General features: G+C 38.3%; 1 protein-coding gene across 3 annotated transcripts in view; it reads left to right on the forward strand.

Annotated features, from left to right (window-relative positions):
- The window catches only part of LOC112148542 (prune homolog 2 with BCH domain), a 42,928-nt gene that overhangs the window by 14,929 nt on the left and 4,492 nt on the right, over window positions 1–23,507 (forward strand). For 2 of the 3 annotated variants that reach the window (XM_024275734.2, XM_024275737.2), the window contains 11 exons: window positions 6,862–7,011; window positions 7,233–7,561; window positions 7,646–11,020; window positions 14,053–14,490; window positions 17,193–17,272; window positions 17,547–17,768; window positions 18,198–18,374; window positions 19,746–19,845; window positions 19,987–20,118; window positions 21,615–21,701; window positions 21,966–22,064. In XM_024275734.2, coding sequence (XP_024131502.1) covers window positions 6,862–7,011; window positions 7,233–7,561; window positions 7,646–11,020; window positions 14,053–14,490; window positions 17,193–17,272; window positions 17,547–17,768; window positions 18,198–18,374; window positions 19,746–19,845; window positions 19,987–20,118; window positions 21,615–21,701; window positions 21,966–22,064 — 5,189 coding nt within the window. The remainder of the gene's footprint in view (window positions 1–6,861; window positions 7,012–7,232; window positions 7,562–7,645; window positions 11,021–14,052; window positions 14,491–17,192; window positions 17,273–17,546; window positions 17,769–18,197; window positions 18,375–19,745; window positions 19,846–19,986; window positions 20,119–21,614; window positions 21,702–21,965; window positions 22,065–23,507) is intronic. The other variant, XM_024275736.2, reaches the window with a different exon arrangement.

Genomic DNA, 23,507 nt, shown 5'->3' on the forward strand with positions numbered 1-23,507 from the left:
ATTTCTACCTGAACACACAGAGAGCGAACAGAGTTGATCAGCTCTACATGTGTATTGTATGAGTTACAAAGTTACGTACAGATTAAGATTTACGCACACAAATCAGGGTGAGTCTATTTTCTCTCCAGACATAACGGTAAAGATTTAATCTACTTCCGGAGTGATTTATCAGTAAAATAAATTTAAAGCACACAGTTATATCTTCTGCTGCACAGTTAAGTTGCTGTTCAGAAAGTTTTTAAAGCATGACATTACATTTACAAGTATTTTAAGTACTGCAGCAGGAGGGCCTTATTTGACATATGGAGCATTTTGTAGTTTTGCTGTTGTCAAAACTACAAGAAGATAAAATTCTTGTATATAGAAAATTATAACATTGTTATAATTCAGTTATTGTTTAATTCCAAAGTTACATTCTGAATGAAACCAGATCAAATGGCTCTTTTAGCATCAGAGGTTGGAGATCTCTGATTTAAACCAAGCAAAGGGGACTAATCTCAATGATCAGATTTGACACTCTAAATGTTTTATATTTTGTTGGAGGTCATTAACAGAGTAAAATCCATATTTTTTCTTTTATAATAATACATCAAATATTAGTTATTGGACAGCAGTCAAAAGTGGACATTTTTCCTCCTCACATATCAACAGTGATGAAAATGTTGGTGTCTAAAGGAGAACTCTATCAGTGATGTTTGCTCATCACTTTGGCTTTTCCTGAAGGCCAAAGTCTGATCATCCTCTCCAATCCGTGAACCTGCTCTGATATCTTCAAGCTGATCTCCCTTGATCTTCTCAGTATCAGCAGCAGCTCAGATGAAACCTTCAATCACCACCACACAAACAGAACATGCAATCGTTGTTGACTTGTTTCTGTTTTTCAAATGTCTTAATGCATTCGTTTGTTTTGTTCTTTGAGAGTGTGCGCGCATGTCCGTCCCTCCGTCTCGGCTTCGCTTCCTTCTTAGCGACGTTGATTGTCTCTAATGCGTTGTTTGTTCTCAGTCCTCCGGCCCTTCTGTTTGTTTATGCAGGGCCGGTTTTGCCCTGCGCCACTTGCACAAATAATTATGCTCGCTAATGAAGGGCCCGCAGCCAAGGCGCTCTCTAAATGCCTTTCTGATGAGAAGCACTAGGAGACAGCAGGTGCAGGGTGGGCCTCCCAGGGACTAAGATTGAAGACCAGGAAACCAGACTCCCCCACAACCCCCTTCCCCCTGTGTCTTTAGGTTTTTATTATTAGGTGCGTTTTTTTTTTGCATCATAGCATCTCCCTAAGATCAAGAACGGAGGGCTGCAGCCATGTCAAACTCTCCTATTATCAAATTTAATTCACAAACATGTTCATCTGTGCTACTTTATAGTTACATGGTCTTTTATGGCAACAAAAGCGCATTAGGACGCATTCTCCAATCTACATTTGTTTGACTACAACAAATATCTGACGAAAAAGGACATTTCTTTAAACAAGTTTGGAGAAGTGCTGCACACAGCAGTCACTCCTCTGTGTTTTGCACTTTATGTTTTTTTTTCCTCATCATCTCAACTGACGAAAAAATAGTGCTTTCCTTTTTCCCCCATTTTCCTTCTCCCCCTGTGGCTTTCTTGGGCTTTGAGGGCAAACAAATAACAAAGCAAAACATTTATAGACTCGGTGCTTGCATATTGGCCCCAAATCCCTGCACTTAGAGCCGAGCGAATGAAGCATGCGGAGAAGGCCCGTGTGCGATGGAAAGACAGTCAGAAAGACATTCATGTTTGCAAACTTTCCCACCGCCCTCCCCTTTGCTTCTTCCACTCCAAAAAACTTCATAAGCAGTAATAGTCACACGTATTTGTGTGTGTGTGTGTGTCTCTAAACAGGAGCTGATGGCTGTTTGAGTGTGAACACAGACGTGTGTGTGTGTATGCAAGTTCAGCAGTGCGTTTGCGGCAAATGGTATAGGCTGCACATGTGTGCGAGCATTTTGCATGCGTGTGTTTGAGCAGGGTGGTGTCAGCTCGCGCCTTGCCACCCCATTTACTGTAGCTGTACCGCTGTGATCACAGACAGATGTATAAATCAAACCTCGCTTGATGGATTCATCAGGGTGGCGAAACGATCGCCTGAGAAGAACTTGCAAGTCTCTTAGCATTCTGTGTTCTGACAGAAAGGGTATGCAAAGAGCCTAAATGGATGAACGCTTGATTAATTTTTTTTTGCTGGAGATGTTGGCGACAGCAGGAAATGTGTTTTTGCTTTGACTGTGTTTGCACGGGAATTTACGCACGCGGGGCGTGAGTTATGAGGCCCGAGTTTTGTACCTAAGGCTATTGTGCATAATGACAGCAGGTTGGGAGAACTGCGAGCAGCCGCTAAAGACTTGCTACCTGTGGAGCAAAGACAACCAGTCAGAGAGGGAGGTGGAAAGTGTGTGGATGATGTTTTGCAGGAAGGCCCAGTGTGGGAGAAAGATGAAGCTGTAAAATGTGTGAAAGCAAAATATGAATAAGCAATGTGTGACGGAAAAAAATAAAACAGGTAGGCAGGTAACAGAGAGAAAAAAGCTGGAAGAATTGATTGCAAAAAGTAAACTAGAAGTGAGAAAAGTTGATTTATAAAGAAAAACTTGTAATGAATCATCCATGTAATCTTAATTTAGTAATTGTGTTTGTAAAAAGTGCAATTTAAAGTATATTAAATTGCAGTTTTAAGTTGTAAGTCTTTGATGAATATATATAGAAATATACTTTCTGTCCAACATGCAAAAAAAATCTGCTAAACAAATTAGATTTTAGAGTCTAACTAATTTTCAGTTAGTTTTGCAAAATATTGATTTGCATTAAGCATCTAACTGATGTAAGAATTGCATTAAAAGGAAGTTACAATAATTTAACAACACAATTTTGTTGACTTTACAGGTTTTTAAAGTGATTTAGCCATGATTTTTATTACTGTAAATCGATTTACTTATTTTTTCATGTAATGTAATTTACAGTGCGGCTGTATTTTTAACTGATTTTTTCTTTTTTTTTTTTTTTTTTAACTTGTCCTGTCCAACAGCTGAGCCAACAGATGTGGGCTGAGAGCTTCTTGTGTTGGGCAGATTTTACTGTCACAACAGGGATTTATTGAGTATAAACCCCTGTTGTATTTAATGCTAAACTTTATTTATTACTGCTTATGTTTTATTAACTGATTTTTTCTGGCAATCCCAGCTGCTGCAATTTTTCTGTAAAAGCAAATTTATTTTTACAGTATCGTGAAAAAGATTTGTGCATCAGAAATCCCCTCAACAGGAATCTACAAGCATTCTTTAAAATTTCCTAAATGATTTCATAAGTTCAACTTGAACATCTTTAATGGTTAATTGGACAGAATTTTATATTGAAATTTAAAAATGTTCTCTGACTATAAGATATTAAAAACCAACTTCAATGAAAATTGTGTTTTCAGGTGTTTTTAACATGTTCTTGTGGCCTTTTTCTGATGATTGACAATATGTATAAGGAAAATTAAACTTATAACTTAATTTCTGAATATGTCTTTATTCAAATCATCATGACTGAGGAGCAGATGAAAAAAATGCAGTTGGAAAAAGCCTGTAGCTCAGTCGTAGAAGCTACAATTAGCTGGTCACAAGCTCCCTGTTCCGCTCTATAATCAACTACTGCCACTCTTCTTCTTTTTTTTTTTTTTTTTTTAGCTAAAAACAGCTTAATCATAGTTAAAAGATCAAGGTGGATGTTTTAAAATAGATCAAAAGATGATCGGAAACAAATTATTTGTGATTCTGAGGAAATTAAAGACTTCTAATTATAGAAGTTACAGAAATTACTTTATTTTTATTGCTAACACTCTGATCAATTGTCCAAGATCTGCAAAACAGTTTTAATGTTCAGATTATTAATAATTAGCTAACCAATATTGACTCCAATAAGTCAAAACAATCTGTTTACAGTAAGCAGGAGCATTCAAAAACTGTACAAAATAATATTCAGACTGTAAAAACTAATTTGAAACTAAGACAGATTCAGACGTTAGTTTCTCCACATCCCACTTGGCACAAAAACACCTATTAGATTTTTAAATCATGGCTATTTCAAAGCTCCCTGCTATAGATATCCATTATGCATCTGATAGACATCAATTTATAGAGATCTATTGCATATCGCAGTTTAGATCTCAATTAGAGGACTTTCCCAAAGATAACTGCGTTGCGATCTCATCATGCCTTAGGCTTGGTAAATACAACATTTGGGTTGTTTCTTCTCACCAAAAGATGTGTATTAGTAAACTAATATGCATTTACAGTAGACGACTATTAGGTATCTAAATAGACATCGTGTGTTTACTGTAAATAACTATATGTCTTTTAAGATAACTTGGGTCCGCAAAGATATTTATGGACTATAATTCTCAAGTCCATTTTGTTTGACCAGTTTTTCCAGCATGTTAAAATTTTTTGTGTCTTATTGATCGGAAATTCAATTTTGTCCATAATATTGAGCTCACAGTTTTATCTTTTTCGTCTTTTTATGCCCATTTTAGAGAAAAACTAATTGATAAACTCATCACAACTGACACACACATCAATGTACATGTAATCTTGATCAGTTTGTTCTTATTGCATAACTAAAATTTTGGTTCAATACTAAAGAAATGGACCATTGAAGAGGAATTAAAAGTTTTTTATCATGTATGGTAAGCAAAATAAATTCATCAAATTATAATATAAAATAAATTAACTGTCAGAAGAAAAAGGACATTTAAAAACATAAAATATAATCTCTGCAGAAGATTAAAAAAACAAAAATTACAAGTTCACACAACTGACTACAAAAGATTACCATGTATTTTTTTTCTACCAGCTTCTAAACCAACACTCACTCCTCTAAAACATGCTGGTCGTTTTATAAAAAGGGAATAAAGTTAAGGGCTTGAAGGAGCGCTTTTTGCCTGTGACATCTCAGCAAAGCTCAACAAATAAGCGTCTTCTGTGTGATATTCTTAGAGACACTTAGCAAGTGGATTTTAAATCTAACATGTTGATAATTTATAAGAAAAGGCAATCTGTGTATCTGAGGGTGGCAGAGGGCTAAATGGGGGGGCAGCAATATGAGTAGTAATTTACTCAGTTAAGAGCCAAATGGTAGACAGACTGTCGCGCTGCATGTTATCGCAGAGATTCACTCTGCTCGTTTTCTGACTATATTTCCATACTTGTGTTTGTGTGCGTATGCGGGTGTACACACAGTTGGGTTGTAGTTCTGGAGTGGAGCGTCATCGGAAATTTTTGTGTATAATTGGATCTAAATGTTGGAGACTTTATAGATGTTTCATGTGTGTTTACTGTTGTTTGCTCTTAAACTGAGATTATAACTGCAGGTGTACGTAACTGTAAGTCTGCTCACATGTGTGGATGTGCCCATGTGGGCAAATGTGTGTGTTTTTGTCGGCTCTTAAAAGGCTTCATTGCACTCATCAGGATATCAGTGTTGAGAAATGGCAGTGTCATTGAGGTGACAGTTGTGTGTGTGTGTGAGAGGATTGATGGGCCAGAGTTTGACAGCAGCCATATTGTGGGGAGTGAGAAGGATTGAGGGGGGAACAGGGGAGGAGCATTGTAGCCCCCTCATCCTCGCAGGTTAATATTGACACAGCCTGGGCAGATACAGAGCCTGAAGCGCTCATCAATCACTTCCAGTGGACCCACACAAATACACATACGCATGCTCACGTAGTGAGAAGGACCATAAACACACACAAACACACATGCTGTGTACAAAACCCACGTTCAAACGTCAATATACTGTTTGGAAAAGTCAGGCAGCAAAAGAAAAGAAAAAAACTCACAAGCGGCAGACAAAAAGGAGTCAAATCTAATGTGTGCTTCAAAAAAAAGTTCAACTTAAATATGCACATTTTTTGAGAACTTTGCAAAGCAAACAATTGTACAACAAATCTAGATTAATCAAGCAAATATGTTTTCAAAAGTATCACTTTGCACACTTTATGCGTAACCCTGCGTGGCAAATTATGGCTGCAATAACATTGCTGTTAATCATTCGGAGAGAAAGCAAAAAAACAAGTTCTCTTGACAAACAAAACAATTAATTAATGCAACTTTCCAGCCATCAATCACGGTGCGTGTCACAGAATTACCATAATCTGTGCATGGTGGCTGTTTTAAGAGCAAACAGTTAATTTCAAAATAATAAATCACAAAGTGTCTCTCTACCCCTCTGTGCGCTTTGACAGCTCCGTTTCTCATTGCTGCAGATGCAGACTCACTTGAAAGTACTTTTACTGACGAAGATGAAATCACATGTACAATAAACCACAAGGTTTACCAAAGTTGGAGACAACTGTGACCAAAACGATAGGAAATGTCTGCGGTGCCAAAAAGTGTGAGTGTATGACCCAAATCTATGTCTATGAATTGGCAGCCAGTCAAATATGAGATTTTTTTTAATAAAAAATCTTGTTTTTACTTTTTTTCTAGTTTATCTTTAATGTATTCCCCTCTAAAGTCCTGACGTTCTTCAGAGCAGTCGTTCTGGAGGATCGTACGTTTGCTGTGCTGGCTCCCAAACTCAGGAATAAACTGCCACCTGCTACTGGAGAGGCTACCCTCTTAGAGAGTTTTAAAGCCTATTGTGCCTTAGAATTTGCCAAGCTGATATTTTACTATGTTTTTATTGTTTTGTATCTTTTTTATGTTCAATCTTCATTTTATGTATTGTGTACAGCACTTTAGGCCTCCTTGGATGGTGGTGGAGGGGAGGGTCCAGAAATAAATAAATAAAAGAATGAAAAATGTCAACTGATTATTTCAAGAGAACCTGATAAAAAAATATTTTTCCCCCCAAAACTTCTAGGGATGGCATGGCTATGTGGACGGGCTGAAAGCATTCACCCATCAGCATGGCTATGACGGTGTCGTGGTCCTCCTGTCCATGCAGGATGCAGTGCACCATCCTCGCCAGCAGGTGGCTGTCTACTCCAACAACTCACATGTCTTCAACCAGGTAAAATCAAGTTGAAAGGCACAGATACAAGTGTCATTAACTCCAATGTAGAAATTATTTGATTTGAATCAAACCAAATTTCAAACTAAATGCATTTCCTGTTGTCAAAAACCGAGGGGATGGCATAGTGTATTTCACTTTATGACTCAATTATGATTAATTAAAATTGTGTGTAAAAATATACACGGTTGATTAGTTACATGATGTTGTTCTAACTGTAGATCTGCACTGAGCTAGAGGAGTCCTCCTCTTGGTCTCTGTCGGCTGAACCGGGAGATGGAGAAAGTCTGCAAGTCTACCACATTCCTATAAACTCGTCTGCATCTTCTGGCATTCCTTATGTGCTGGAGGAGGAAATCCAGAACCTCCTCAAGGACTTTATTAACCGGAGGAGCTCCGTATTAGCCTGCCATCCCAGCAGCAGGACCTCCTCCACGGAGGGGGTGGCAGGCAGCGTGGAGTTCTCTCAAGGGTCGTCTGGTATCAATGACATGGATGGTTCTGACACAGAGAGAGCAGAGGGCAGCAGTGAAAATGTGGCTGTTGCAAGGTACAAAAATATAAAAAATATAGAATATTTGTGGTTCATATAAAATATTAACACAATGTGGTGATATTGTATCCCTGTGAATAGGGTGATGGCAGATGGGGAAGAGGAGATGGGCGCTGTGGGAGTCAGTGCTGCAGAGCCGTTAAGCCCTGATAGCGGTATGACCACCATTCGCAGCAGTCGCTCCTCAAAGGAGAGCTCAGTGTTCCTCAGCGATGACAGTCCGGTGGCGGAGGTCTTAGCAGGAGGAGGCGCAGCTGCGGGGCCAGTAGGACTCTTTCTAAGGAGTCTGTCTCCTCTGGGGTTGTCGTCTCTCTCGCCGCCTGTGCCCCCTGAGAGAAGGAAGCACCGTTCTAGCAAAAAAAGCGGCGACACCTTTGACCTGTTCAGTTTTGACCCATTGCACAACAGTGACCCGCCAGCGAAAGAGGACACGCAAAATTCTGAGGGAGGAGTTGAAGGGGCGAGAAAAGCAGGAAGCTCCAGCTTCTCAGAACTCGATGAGCTAAGTTTGGTAGATTTCTCTGCGCCCAACTCAATAGGAGGGCTTGAAAGTGGAAATTCGTCAATCGACCACCAGGGATTACTTCTTGGGAATGAGATCACGGACACCATGGTACCCCCAACACCAGTGAACAGCCTGGCGGGCAGTCGTCCACCCAGCAGCTGTGGCCTCAGGTTCTTCCCTGAAGATGTCATAGAAAGGATCAATGGTCTGCAGTGCAAAGACAGCACGTCCTCATCGTTGTCAGAGACCTGGGATGAACTTAGCTTTGACGCACAGGGAGTCTTGTCTTCAGGCGATAACAGGCCTAAAGACTCTGGAAGTCCTCAGAATGTCATGAATGAAGTTAGCAAAGCTTCAGAAAAAGAAAACGGAGACATCTTAAAATCTGATAGTTCCCAGCAGAGGATAGGAAGGCTCGAGCCTCAGCTGAGTTTGATCATTGATACGAGTCCATCACATGAAAACTGGAATCCAGACTCTGTGCTCAGGGATCAGTGGAACACCATATCTTTACATGATCTTCAACTGACACCTCCAGACGATGATGTCACTAGAAAAAACAAACCTGCCATTATTGTAGGTAAAGGGAGTCCCCCCATAACATCAAAAAAGAAAATAATTTTAAACACTTTAACGCCAGAGACATCCAAAGAAGAGGATGAAGGTGTACAAAGCAAAAAGGGGACACAGCAGCTGGAGCTTCTGGACTTCTGGACTTATTCAGCTCAGAAAGGATTTCTCAAGTCTGACAGTGGAACCACCACCTCCTACCCAGAATCTCTAGACATGTGGAACAGGACAATCAGGGACGACAGCTTATCACCGCTCACGACCCCAGAGAATTTATCTGAAAACTCTGGTTCCTTTTCTTCATTTAATCTCACTGCTATGAAAGACACTTCTGTGGAAAGTTCACACGGATATTCCGACACAGGGATGAAGATGTGGAACACTACCATACAGGAAGACAGCTCTTCCGCAACAAGCAGTCCTGAAGGCCATGACAACGAAAAACACTTGAGTCATGTTGGATCACCGGACTCTCTTGAGGCTCGTGTTTGTAAAGACAGTGATCTGTCTCCTGTGCCTGAAGATGTTGAGTGGAGAAACCATGATTTCAACGTGAGGATTGTAATCGAAGCTGTAGATGGCGGAACACAAAGTGAGGAACTAGAAAACAAGGAAGTCTTAGAGGGTTGTGCCACTAAACCTGCTGAAGATGACTTTCCTGCTCACCAAAGCAACAACCTGTGGGATCTACCAGTCCCCACCATGGTGACGTCTACCTCCGAGTATGACAATATTGGAGCTGGAGCATGGAGCCATGCATCTTCACCTGAAAACTATGGCAGTCCGGGGGTCGATATGATCCAGCTTGAAGCTCAGTCCAGCCCATTTTTAGTTTTTACCAAACCTATACAGACAGATGAGTTGATAAATCAAGACCAGACTGCTGATTCTTCCAGACAGACAGAATCCACTGCAGATAGGGAGCAAACAGCCAAGCAGGTGTTCCTGTTTGATTGTGGTATAGACAAATGTGCAGAAAGTAAGTATGAGAGCATCAGCAAAGAGGAAATAGAGGAGAGTCTCTGGATGGAACAACCTGGAGATCGTTCCCCTTTTGTGTTGCTGGAACATCTCACTGCCACGCAGCAAATTTCAATGACAGAAGAATCTGATTTATTATCTCCTCTGTATGATAACATTTTATACAACAAAGATGAAAGCCAAGAAGGAGAAAAAAACAATGAAAACATTGAGGGAGGAATCAAAGAAACTGTATCCCCAAGCATCCATCCAGACATGGAGGTAGATGCATTCAGAAACCCAATCAGATCTGACTCGGGTGAGTTACATTCTCATGGAGATCCCCTCTCAGGTTTGGAAATGGAATACATTGTGGTGCCAGACACTAATAGAGAGGGGTCTAACAGTTGCGATCAGCAATTAAAAGGATTAAGAAAATCCTTGGAGGCCTTCGGCATGCTGTCTTATGCTGCAGCAGTACTGAAAAATCAAGGAGAAGCTGCACATCAAAAACAGCTTCAGACTTCACTGCAAAGCACTGAGGACCAAAGCAGAAGTGGGAACTCTGGTTCCTGTGCAGACACAGACCTAAATCAAGCTATCTCCACTATTCAACACCAAGCTAGTCTTGACGATACCATCGAGCATGAGCTGGTGCCTGAAACAATCGCACCATCTAAATCAAACTCCGAAGCTCTCCAACAAACAGATTCCAAACCAACAGAAGACGCAAGTCATGAAAGTGAGTCCAGCCCAGTGGCTCGAAGTGTATCTCCATCATTAAGATATCCGTCAGATCACTTCCTGAAAACCAGGGAAGAAGTGTACGTTCATTCCCAGATATCGATGGAGGATTCCGATGAGGGCGGGATGTCACCCACTGCACCGCCAAAAAGTGCCACCTCCTTGGGTGACTTTCACGCCTGGGGAGAACAACTTTTGAGACAAGGTTCATCTCAAAAAACATCTGAGCCACCATCCCTCACTAACAGTACGAACTCCCAGAACAGCTCTGCGATTGGCACTCCATTACATGAGTTGTCTCCAGAAAAAAGCCTTGGTTTACCATTCTCTGGAGATTTAATGGAAGAGGAGAACGATGAAGACGACAACGAAGAGGAAGCAAACACAGATTGCTCATGCTTTCCAAAATGGACTCCAGTCGTACAAAGAAATAAGGGAGATGTGAAAGAGTTTGGATCTTCTGACCTGCTCAGCTTTACCGAGGACCAAGCTGGAGGTTGTTCATTTCAACCAAAAGATTCACAGACACTGCAGACAGATAGAGATAGCTTTCTACTGAACAGAGACGATCATTATGACCAACAACCTGTGAAGATAGGCAATTATGAAGAATGGCCTTCTCAGCAACATGCTGGAGAATATGATGCGTCTAGAGATCCATATTCATTTGTTTTAAGGTAAGCAACACGTCACAACTTACTACAAGATGTGAGGCACTCTGTTTTAATTGAAATGTAGTATTTTTTCTGTGCTATTAAAACAATCTACAAAAGATAAGATATTTAAACTTATATATTGACTAGACATTTTCTGTAGACCCTGTCAGTGAACTGGGACTCAAGCTCTCCTGGGGAGCTTGGTGGTCTGTGTTTGCATACATGTTCCACATTTAGAATGACAGGTATAAGAAGATAATGCATAACACCGCCTCCATGTGGAGATGGGACAAGATGGACGAGCAGGAAACACACTCCACGTGTGTGTACTCATGTACTCAGCACTGAGGTCTGATCTGCAGTTCTGTGTGTTTATAAATCTGTTTACGCCTCATTAAATATGCATTACCTGGCTCATTACAGCTGGAGCCCCTTCACGGTTAATGGAAAGAGCTCCCCTAGCTTTCATACTTAGTGTTTGTGTATGTGTATTTGTAATATCAACTATAAAAGATATTTGTTTGTGGAGTCTTAACACTAAATTAGCAAAGACTAAAAAAAGTTTTGGCCCTGTGATTGCTGTCATACTGAGCCTTTGCTCAAGGAGACATAGAATGGACTCTAATTCAGATTACAGCACCAAATGCACTGCAAAAAGAGGAGCCTAAAAATAGGAAAAGAGCACTAAGTTAAAAAAAAAATCACTAGAAAGTAATGAAATGATCTATTCATGAAGCAAATAATTTCTACTTAACAAAATATCAAAATCCAGAATTCAAAAAGGTAAAAAAAAAAATGCTAACTGTTAGATAGATTTACTTAAAATGTATTGTTTTAAAGTCCAATAATCCATTTTTTGCCAGTTCTAAGAAAATAATTTGTATTTTCAAAGTTTTTATGTTCTTAATTGTAGCTGATTTTGATTAAAGTGATAAAAAAAATTAATGTAATAAGTAAAAATTACTCATTTTAAACAAAATATGAACAAAATGTGAATGTGATCTTGGGAAAAATTTGGCCCATCTCAATAAATCTGCATAAAATCTCAAATGAAATATGAAAAATAATGTCATAATGATATTGAAAACCAGTCTAACTTATCAACATTTATTGAACTTTGAAAGAACATCCTGTACAATTTAAGTTTTTCTACTGTCAAGAGGACGGAGCAAAAAGATTGGGACTCATTTTAATAACTATTATTTAATCATTTTTTAAATTTTGGCTCTTAATGAAAAAAAAATAAAGCTTGGAAAAGATTAGAGCAAAGAGAATTTAAAGCAACTTAAAACCTGATAAAATATGCTGAATGTCTAAAAAAAAATGAATAAGTTACATTGTTGGGAGCAGTACTTTAAAATTTAAGGTATATGTTTTTAGGTCACATATATTATGTACATTCAAACTTTTCTGATGATGATGTGCTTTATGGAATTAAACAATATATTTTTATGAACTCCAGGCCCTACATACTGTGTGTTGTAAGCAGTACTATAAATTCCTATTTTTAACCACAAAAATCTCAACAAAACGTGATTTTGTTGATTTCTTTTTATCTATTTCCTTCATACAAGTTCTCAGTTGTGGACGCTTGTTTTCCCTGTTTATTTTTTTACGTTTCCATGACTAAAGCAGAAAAGCACAAGCAAAAAGGAGTGATTAAGCACAAAACAAAAGAAGAATCCTTCCTTTAGATGTCACCTTAAATGATGCCACAGCAGCTCCACTTTATCACAGCATACCTATGGTCTTTGTTGCTGCAAACTATTTCACACCAATCCACTCATCTATGGCACAGGTGTAAGACAGAGCTGTAATAATAAAGACACTGCTGCAGCCTCCCCTCCAGGAAGTTGAGATTAGAATATAAGAAACAAGAACATCAATTTACTTTTCTTCAAAAAGTTTGATTTTTTTCTCAGGCACTACTGTGTTTTTGGTACATTAGTGCCATCTGTGGGCAGAAAGGAAGATGGCAGGATGCGTCCCTGATGGCATCAAGGTTTCTACGCCAGCAGGGGTCTACCATCCTGAATGCTAAAAGAGCCATTCAAGCCACTGTCTTACTGATTAAAACCCAGGCAGAGACCTAAAGATTCACCTCACCGTTTATAGAAAAACACATGATTTATGCATATGTAGCCATTCATAGCCATTTATATAATTTTGTTCTTAAATATTTGGAAAACTTGAATTATAGTGATAAAAATACAAGGAATAAGTATATATTTTTCTAAATATGACATTTTTTTTGCTTTTGGCAACAGCAAAACTAGTTCATTTCAAAATAAAATGCACCATTTGTCAAATGAGGCACAGATCTACTGTAGATGATTTATAGATTACATATAACAGAAATAAAAGTGCAAGAAACTCAAGTCAAATATGACATTTTGCCCTTATTATGATTTTATATCCTTTGAAAAACATGTAGCATTGGTGTAGAATTAAAAAAAAATCTATGCATGTTAAAACAATCATTTCATTTAGGAACTTTGCCTCTGGATAGCAACGAGACACTATTGTGCAGCATAAGATAAGAACATGGGCTTTATATGCATCATCTATCTGACATGTTATTAATCTAATTTAAATGACAAGTTAAAAAGCCACCATGCACAGATAAAATGTGGCTCCTGACGTCCATTCAGAAGAAAGCAAAGGACACTTTGAAAAAAAAAAAACAATTCTTTAGGGTTAAGTAGTTGTAGATATACTTTTTTAATGTCACTTTCACATGGAGCCCAGATATTTAAATTACCAATTTAAAAAATATACTTGTACTTTTTGTCTTTAACATGGAAAAACACTTGAAAGAAGAGAAACTAGATTTTGAATTTTCAGATTTAGTAGAAACAAAACAGATAAACAAAAACGGTCAACAATGAAAAATGTCGGTGAAACAAATTGATAAAACTAACTTATTCATTTATTTGATCAAATGCAGTTTTCAAAGATATTTCACAGTAATATCGATATTATGAATAAAAACTGATTTGCATGATTTAGTATGACTGCTCTTCTCTTCTTATGATCTTTTAATCCTGTAACAGAAATCACCAGGATATGACCTCGGCACCGCCACCCCAGCCAACCAATGACAATGCTCCATACCAGTGGGCAGGGGGTCAGGACACATCTCAAGTCCAAAGCAAGTATGGCTACAACTACCATCACATCGATCAAAGAACTGAAAACCCATACGCCTACGCTTACTCATCCTGTGGAGATCCCAAACCTGACAGCCAGCAGGAAACCAGTCACGTCTACGCTGAGTTTACAACTGATCCCCCAGCTGTACAGTACACATCCGAGCGTCCCGAGAACTATTTTGAAACGGGAGCTAATCCCCAGTGCAGCCCAGATGACACACGCTTCAAGTATCAGACCAAAGCTGAACATCAGCATGAGTCAGGCCGTTCTCATGCTCACAATGAGATGGAGGATCATGCTCAGTACGTGTCAAAAGGATACGTTGACGTTTTGTCGAGGTGAGCCGTCTCTCATTCCAACTTTTCATGTTGGGTGAGTTTTAACTTCGAATGTTCTCTGATTTATTTAGTGTGTGCCATTGTCCTCAAAGCATTCCTTACTGGAAACCTTCCCTAAATAGTTCAGATGGGATTAGCCCTTCTATTCTTTATAGATAAAGGTGTAAAGTGAGGCAACACTTTGACCCTGTGATTTTGCAAGTTCTAGCTCTTAGAAATCATGGAGGAGTCCCAGGTGTATGTCCACTGTAAGAGACATCACCTTTAAAAAAAAAAATTAATTAATTAATTAAAAAAAAAATCACATTTTATCCCCCAATAGTATGATACTGCCACCCCCATGCTTCACAGATGGTGTTCTTGGGATGGTGCTCATCATCCCTTTTCCTCCAAACACGGCGAATGGCATTAAGACCAAAACTTCTGTTTTAGTCTCATCTGACAACGTGGCTTTCTCCCATGACTCCTGTGGTTCCTCCAAATGGTCATTGGCTAACTTTAAGCTGGTCTAGACATGTGCTAGTTTAGGCAGGGGAACTTTCGGAGCCATGCATGGTTTCAATCCATGACGTCTTAGTGTATAACCAACAGTGACCTTAGAAACAGTGGTCCCAGCTCTTTTCAGGTCATTGACCAGCTCCTCCCATATAGGTCTGTGCTGATTCCTCACCTTTCTTAGACCCCAGGAAGTGAGATCTTATATGGTCCCAGTTGATAGAGAATGGAGATTGTCAGTCATGTTTAGCTTCTTCCATTTTCTAATAATTCCTCCAACAGTGGATCTTTTTTCACCAAGAAGCTTGGCAATTGCCCCGTAACCCATATGAGTCTTGAGGAGGTTTACAATTTTGTCTTTGGTGTCCTTGGACAGCTCTTTTATGATGCTAGAAAGACAGAAACAGTACAGCTCATGTGTGTGGCAGAGGGAGGCACAGCCTCACTTGCCTCCCCTGAATGCACATCACTGATCCAGGGTGTACCCTCCATTTTCTCAACAGCAGCTGGGATAGTGACATGGAAATTTTCACTTCATTAGAACATCCTGTTCATATTACGTTCCTATCTTAAGTTCCTGATTAACGTTGTTTGTATGACTCTATAAAATGCGAACGTCCTTCATCACAGGCAGAACTCTGCAGGCTTCTCCATGCTTACTCTGTTTAATAAATATTCTTGAAACCGTTTGACAAACATTTCTTTATTCCATCAGATCCAACAATTTTTCTACTACAATAGGCTCCAGCAACTCCATTACCCTAAAGGAGACTGATCAAGCTTGGGGGATGGATGGATGGAATTTTTTTAAGTAACATCAGATTTTTTTTAGGCTTTTTTCTCTTTTTTTTTTTTTAAACCAAAAATGCTTTTATGTTAGTTTTTTTTTAATGTAGGAATGAAGTTTACTCACAAAAATTCCACTTTAGCTCAGTTTATCATCCAAATGTTTACACTCTCTCCCGCCAGCTTAGCCTCTTACAACCCCAACCCAACATTACTGGTGAAATGAAAATGGTGAGCAATATTGAAGCTATCCAGCCATACAGATAACAGCTCAGACAAGGAAAATGAAGACTTTCATGGATCTATTTATCTGCAAGTGGATGCATCAGAATGGAGCGGAGCAGGGAGTTAGCGGCTTGCTGTAGTAGCTTCTACACCACAGCTACAAACTTTTTCCAACTGTATTTTTTCATTTCATTTCTGATTCACCACGATTTGAAAAAAGAAATATTCAGAAATTCAATTTTGAGCTTGCTTACCTTTACATATGTTCTCAATCATGAAAAAATGCTATAATAACATGCTAAAAACACCACAATTTTCATTGAAGTGGGTTTTAAACAAGTGAAATGTATTTTGAATGGAAATTTAAAATGGAAATTGATAGCAAATTGTAATTTAATGAAATTGTGGAGTTTAAATCAAATCAACTTTGTATTTGGATAGTGATAATCTGTTTTTTTTTATTTTCCCTGTCTATAAAAATATATCTGCTGAGCATAATTAGACGTAAATGCATCAGAAAAGAAAGTATTTAGTGCAGTTTGTGGAACTCTTCTTGTTAGCAGAGAAGCTTTGTGTTCATGTTGCCCCACTTTGCAATTATGATGACCCGCCCCCTTTTGGGGGACATGCGACCCTCCTCTTTGTGTGTCTGTGTGCATGTTTGCACACATGCACGCCTTTGCCCGGTAGACATTTCCCTTTATTAATTGGAAATATGAATACAAGGAACACACTGTGGTGAGGCTGGTTGGGTAAATATAAAATGAAGGAACGGTAAGTGCACAGAAAACAAAAGAAAATAATGGTTTGCATTCCGGTCTCTGTGTTTCTTTACTCTATTGTTACCCAGCCTTATGCTAATCAGAATCTTTTAAAGGGGCTTTGGTTGGGGAGGGGGGCATCAACACTGCTTTGTATTGTGTAGTCAGCCCACACGTGCAGGCTGGGAATGAAGCAGCGAGTCAGTTTCTCTCCATCGTCTTTGTTAATTCTGTAAATCTTCTGTATCCAGAGTCAATGAACAGATTTCAACTCTTCTCGATTTAGTGTCATGTCTTGTCGTGTCTTTTACTTTAGATGATTGTCTTTAGCTTGTTTGCCCCAATACTAATTGTAGCTGTGCCTCTGGTGGTGCTGGTTGTAGCAATGATAATTTATGTTGTGGCTCATTATTGTATTTCTGTGCCTCTGAGCAGACACTCTCAGCAAGAAGTAGATGCAACCGAGATGATGTTGATGAAGACGGCCTCCTGTGAGGAGCTGGATAACAGAGAAGGTAACTAACCAAAATAAATGACTCTTCTCAACTTTTCAAATCTGAGATCTTTTGTGCAACTGTTAAAGAAATGTTAGCTTTATGCTTTAGGGTTAAACATTAATTTGTTCGTTCATATTTCAAGGAAGTCAAAACGATCAAAATCTTTTAGAGCTTTAGAGAAATATGGACTTATTTTTTCTTGTTGTTGATTGATTTTCAAATCTTTTGAACAGCTCTGAACATCTCTTATTTTATGAGTTTAAATATAAAACAGTACCGCGTTATGAAACAGATCCTCCGTCATCCGTGGACACATCTGGAGGGTCTAACCAGCGGAGGAAGTTGGCTGCTCCTCCTATGGATGTGTCGTTGGACCACAGTGAGGGGTCTCTGCTCTCGGAAAATGCTCTGGACACCGAGGACGAGGCGCTGGACACGGGGGACGACCTGGATGTGAACATCGATGATATGGACACGCCTGATGAAGGCGACTCGCTGGAGTTCAGTGTGAACGGTATCCATCTACAGCTCCAGTGCAAACACATTAGCTTCTGAAAATACACAAATCGAGACATGTGTTGTCAGATTGTTCCCAGTGGTCTTTTAACTATGCTGTTTTTTGGGTAAAATCTAAACACTTGTGGCGTTTTCTTGGACAGAGCTCATCAGAAATTCACTTTTAAGTCGTGGTCGGGACCATTGGCACAGAGAGCCACTCTCTCCTGCTAGCTTACAGCTCCACACATCCTCCACCATGAGAAAAAGACCAAATTAAAAACACAATTTTCATTGGAGTGGGTCTTTAAATCAAAAAGTTTGACACTGCTGTTAATTATGCTGCATCAGCCTTTCATTATTTTTTCACGGACATATTGCATTTCCGATCAATGAAATTACACGTTTTTCATTTGTTCTCATTTCCCCAAACTGCTCTCGTGAACAGCAGACTCCGCTGAGGAGTCCCATGCGGCTGCAGGAGCAGCTCCCTCTGCTTCCCGCCATGGAGCAGCAGAGGAGAGCAGAGGCAGCCGGCTGTGGAGGAGCGTCCTGATCGGAGAGCAGGAGCATCGCATCGACATGAAGTGCATCGAACCGTACAAAAGAGTTATTTCTCACGGAGGTAACAAAACAAAGAAAAGTACACTCCATCCTTTTTGGGTTGGCAAAAACACAGCTAAGATTTTACCGAGTGATTGAACCATGTTCAGAGAGAACTTGAAGTAGTTTGTTTTGCATCAGTTTGTGGAGTTTCTGCCTCAATTTCTTGAGTGAGTGACAAAGATCTGAAGGCTTTACATCATCCACAGCTGTTGATTCTAGTTCAGTTTCTTGGTGAGAAGTTCATGCTTCACAGGTTGGTGGTGTGATGGTAATTCCATACTTACCCACAGCAAAAAATAAACTTAGTCTTTGCTAAAAGTGAAGCAATATATTTATATTTACTGCCTATATTTTATAAACTTTGAATGTTCTAATTTAGTCAGAAGAAGTATTCAGTTAGTAGTAAACTTTCTATACTTTTACTAAAGTATACATAACAAAATAACCTTCAAATGAACTGTGTTTTGCTGAGGGTAGTTTTAACCAATGACTGCTTAAAAGGTCTTTTATGAGAATTTTAACCCTGAGGCAGAACCTGTGTTTTCCCAAAACCTATTTCTGGCTTCGGAAAACAGAAATGCGTAGGTTTGGAAAGCAGCGTTTTTTTCCATATCATAGGCCCTCATTTGAACTGAATTTGGATATGGTGAAAATGAGAAAAGTCCCCCTTTTTTTTGTTTACAAAGTTTCAAAGAGGAAGAAGTCACCTTTATGAATGATACTTCTGTGTGTGTAGCTGGTGAAATAGTATTAATTACATGAATACATTTAACTTAAAAAAAATCCCAAGCCTAATCCATTTTTTGCCAAGGATAGTTTGAAAAGAGACTTAAACGGAAATTCCTCTTTTCAATTGTTTTTTATGTCTTTAGGTTGTTATTTTTTTCTACATCATCCTAGTTGAAAAAGGAAACATTTTGATCTTTAATTTCTATTTAAAAGGTTGAATGACAAAGATCAGTTAAAATAATCACTGAGGATTAGCTGCTGTAGTTCTTGGCTTTTTATTTGTTAATTTGTTAGAATTGATCAGAAATACGTTTTTTGTTGTTATTATTTTTTTTTTTTTTACTAAAACACAGAAAAGCTCATTCGAATGCGAATGTTCTAAAAAATAATTTTTTTCCCTTCAGGAAACAAAGAGGCCTAATGTTGTGCAGGGTCAGGTTTCTGTGACTCAGCAGTCATTTGAAGATGAATTTGGATATGATAAATTTGGGAGAAATCCCCCCCTTATATTTGAAGAGGAAGTAAACACCTTTAAAATGTCTGTGTATTGAATTTTTTGCATGAATAAATATGATTCAAATCCAAATAATTGTTTTTTTAAAGAATATTTCATTTATTTCAACCAAGACTGAAATTCCTGTTTTTGTCTTTTATTTTTCAGGTTACTATTCTGAACAGAATGCCATCATAGTGTTCGCTGCATGTTTTCTGCCTGACAGCGACTGTGACAACTATAGCTACGTAATGGAAAACCTTTTTCTGTGAGTAAAGCTTTTCCACAAAAGCCCCTGTTTACTTAAACCCTCATCAGTTAGAAAAATGTAGCCACGGCCAAAAATCTTGCTTGTTGAGTAGTCGTATTCTTATGCAATACTCGTCTTTGTCACCTTTTTTTGTTCCAGGTATGTAATTAGTACGTTAGAACTGATGGTAGCAGAAGATTACATGATTGTGTACCTGAATGGTGCCACTCCTCACAGAAGGATGCCAGGGTTCACATGGATGAAAAGGTGCTACCAAATGATAGACAGAAGGTAACCTTTACTAATCTATATTATTCTAAGAGGTGTAAATCTCTGCTACTGTTGACAAAAGTTTGACTAAATCAAATTACAAAATGTTAGATTAGAGCAAAATAAACATTAATTGTATGATAGAAAGGTCTAGATATTAAAAGATCAGTGTTAAGCCTGCTATTATATTACCTCCAAGCAATACCCAAGGGCTTTTAGAGACACTGTCTGGGCATAACACTACAAAAGGTGCTCACGGGTCTCATGTTTTAACTCTTATTGTTAAAGCACAGGGGATCTCGGGATCTGTGTTAAGCATTCCTGACAAATAAAAAACAAAACACGCAAAAAAATGACCTGAAACACTTCCAGTGGGTTTAAAATCTACATTGTGGGATTTATGCACATGTGCAAGTAAAGGTGTTATAGGGGTTCTTGAGCTGGATTTAGATCTGCAGCTGATCCCCTCTTTGTCAATCCGACCGAGCACAATGAGGCAGAAAAAAGGCCAACCTCCCTTGAATGAAAGGGGTTTCAAGATTTGGGATGTTTTCAGGTTTCAGGTTGACATCAAAGGATGCAGACTTTTACTTGTGTGTCAATGTAATTTGTTTTAGAACACACTTTTAAATTTTCTTTAAAACATATTTTTTAATCAGTTTATCCTTTTGTTTCAGACATTTACCCAAACTCAGCACAATGTCACTGTTTCTCAAATCCCATCGGAGGACTGTTTCAATAGGAAGAAGCATCCATGAACTTAAGTTGGACTTTTACCAAAAAAGAAAAAAAAAGTCATGCATGGGCTGGTTTCTAACACTTTTTTGGTGTTTTATGTCTAAATAAAGCATTTTAATTTATTAAAATAAATTTGTAATCATCTTTTATGGAGGGGGAAACTTAAACATTTAATAAATGACCTGAACTATGCCAAGCCCCAAAACGGTGACAGTGCAGATAACCTGACGGTGATGAATAAAAAAACAGACATACACTGAGATTGATTAACTAAATGAAGACAGCTGTGGATGATTAACCTGAACTAGTGAGACTGACGGGGAAGAAACCGAACATGACAAAAGCATCACAAAACACAGAATCCTCACACATGGACAGTTTGGTTCATTAAAGAACTTCGTTCAATTTACAGATAAGATTCAAAGTTAGTGTAATGATAAAGATTACCCATTTTTTTCATATAAGTAATTAAAAAAATGCTAAAAATGTGAAGGGATTCCTCTTAGTGACAACAAATTATACATTTAGAGGAAGTAATGATTACTAAAAATGCAAAAAAAGAATGTTTCATTGAATGTGCATACGATTTTGCATACCAGCATGTTAGTCAGTACAAATTATTAAAAGGCAAGAAGCAACATGATAATGAAGGGATCTTCTTTATGACCTTAAAACTCTGCATGATTTTGCTAAAGATATTCCTCTTTTGAAGATAGATTATAAAAAAGTTGAATTCAATAAAATAAGAACTCTCTTTCTTTTCTCATTTTATCCCACAGACTCAAGAAGAACTTGAAAATGTTCATCATTGTTCACCCTTCCTGGTTCATTCGGACATTGTTGGGAATCACCAGGCCCTTTATAAGGTGTGGTAGTTGTAACTCACATCAGAATGTGAACTCACTGACACAGAAAAAATTTCCCTTCCTGCATAACACAGAGCCTTTGTAACGTAAAAAGAAAAACTTACAGTTTTATTTACATTGCAAATTCATGTTTAGAAAAACACAACTGTGGAGATGGGAATAAATTTTTAAAGTAGAAAAATTGAAGTACATACATTTTAAAACATATTTTAAATTTATTGCCTAAATTGACATTTATAAACCTTTTATAAATATTTTTTACAGTTCCAAATTCAGCAGTAAGATCAAGTATGTGGGAACTCTGAGGGAGCTTGGAGAACTGATACCGATTGAGTATATCCACATTCCACCCAGTGTCCTGAAGTGAGTATTGAGTCAGTAACAGCTTTGGTTGGTTTATTTTTTTAATGAATTCCAAATATTTTTTACACTCTCATTTTTGTTTCATGCAACTGCGAAGAATATGAGCTGTTCAGACTGGAAAAGTCCTCCTAGTTTGGTCTGAATCGCGTCCTGAAGCTTGCATTTGGTCTGCACTCAGACAGACTTTCAACAAGACATTTGTTTTAACAAAATCATGTGACTAAAGATCTATTCAGTCAACCCAGTCTGGTTGGAATCGAACTGAGACCACCTCAAAATGGGTCAGAGAGCGGTTCCTGGTCCCAGACCAGAGTTCGCTTGGATACATTCAAACTGAGAATTTGTTCTGGATTATCAGGGAAAACAAACTCTGGTTCACTTTAACCGAACCAAATGTATCCAGTCTGAATACACTCTTAAATAAATACAAGCATTTTTTTTTTAGTTTGTTTTCTAAATGTATTGGATTTTTTGTGTGTAGTGGAGCTTAAAAAAGAAAAAATAACTGCTAAAAACTGCAACAATGCACAAAGGTAATGCAAAAATAGACAAGTTTCAGCAAGTTTTATTAAATTAAAAAATGTGGGCACCTTTTACACCTCACAGTCATTTCCTCCCACTGTTAAAATAAATTGTAAAATTCACAGTATATTAAGAGCAGCCCACTTTATTAGGTACACCTTACGAGTGCCAGTTCGGTCCATAGTGACATGATAGCATCTCATTAGCTGCAGATTTGTCGACTGCACACCCATGATGCCAATCTTTCGTTCCACATCTATTGGGTTGAGATCTGGTGACTTTGGAGTCCATTTACGTTCAGTGAATCCAATGTCATGTTCCTGACACATTGTCAGGATATTTTCTCTTTTTCTGACCATTCTTTGTAAACCCTAGAGATGGTTGTGAAAATCCAAGTAGTTTCTGAAATACTCACAACCATTCAAAGTCACTTAAATCACCTTTCTTCTCCATTCTGATGATTTTATTGAACTACAGCAGATCATCTTGACCACGTTGACATGTCTAAATGTGATTGACTGATTAGAATGTAATACGAGTTGGACAGGAGTGCCTAATAAAGTGGCCGGTGAGTGAATAATGCAACCAAAAATGGTACATTCCAGTGCGTTCATGTGCTTTTCAGGTCTGGGTAGATGCATCAGGAAATGCATCTGTAATAAAAGCAAAGGAAAATGCATAAACCACAAACCAAAACAACTTTTTTCCACATCAGTTATTGTGTAGTGTAACAACAACAGCCAATGATGCTGTTGGACTATCAAAGAATGAGAGGAGGAAGTCAAGTTCGTTGGAAAGGCAAGAGTTTAAAACTTAGATTAGGAATTTTGAAACTTTGATTTGGAAAACTAGGAAGTTTACCAATATATCCTGTTAATTCAAGTAGGAAAGGGAGCATGGCTTATAGATTGGGAGTAGGTC

This window comes from Oryzias melastigma, linkage group LG9 (assembly GCF_002922805.2).
Source record: "Oryzias melastigma strain HK-1 linkage group LG9, ASM292280v2, whole genome shotgun sequence".
In the NCBI taxonomy this organism is placed as follows: Eukaryota; Metazoa; Chordata; class Actinopteri; order Beloniformes; family Adrianichthyidae; genus Oryzias; species Oryzias melastigma.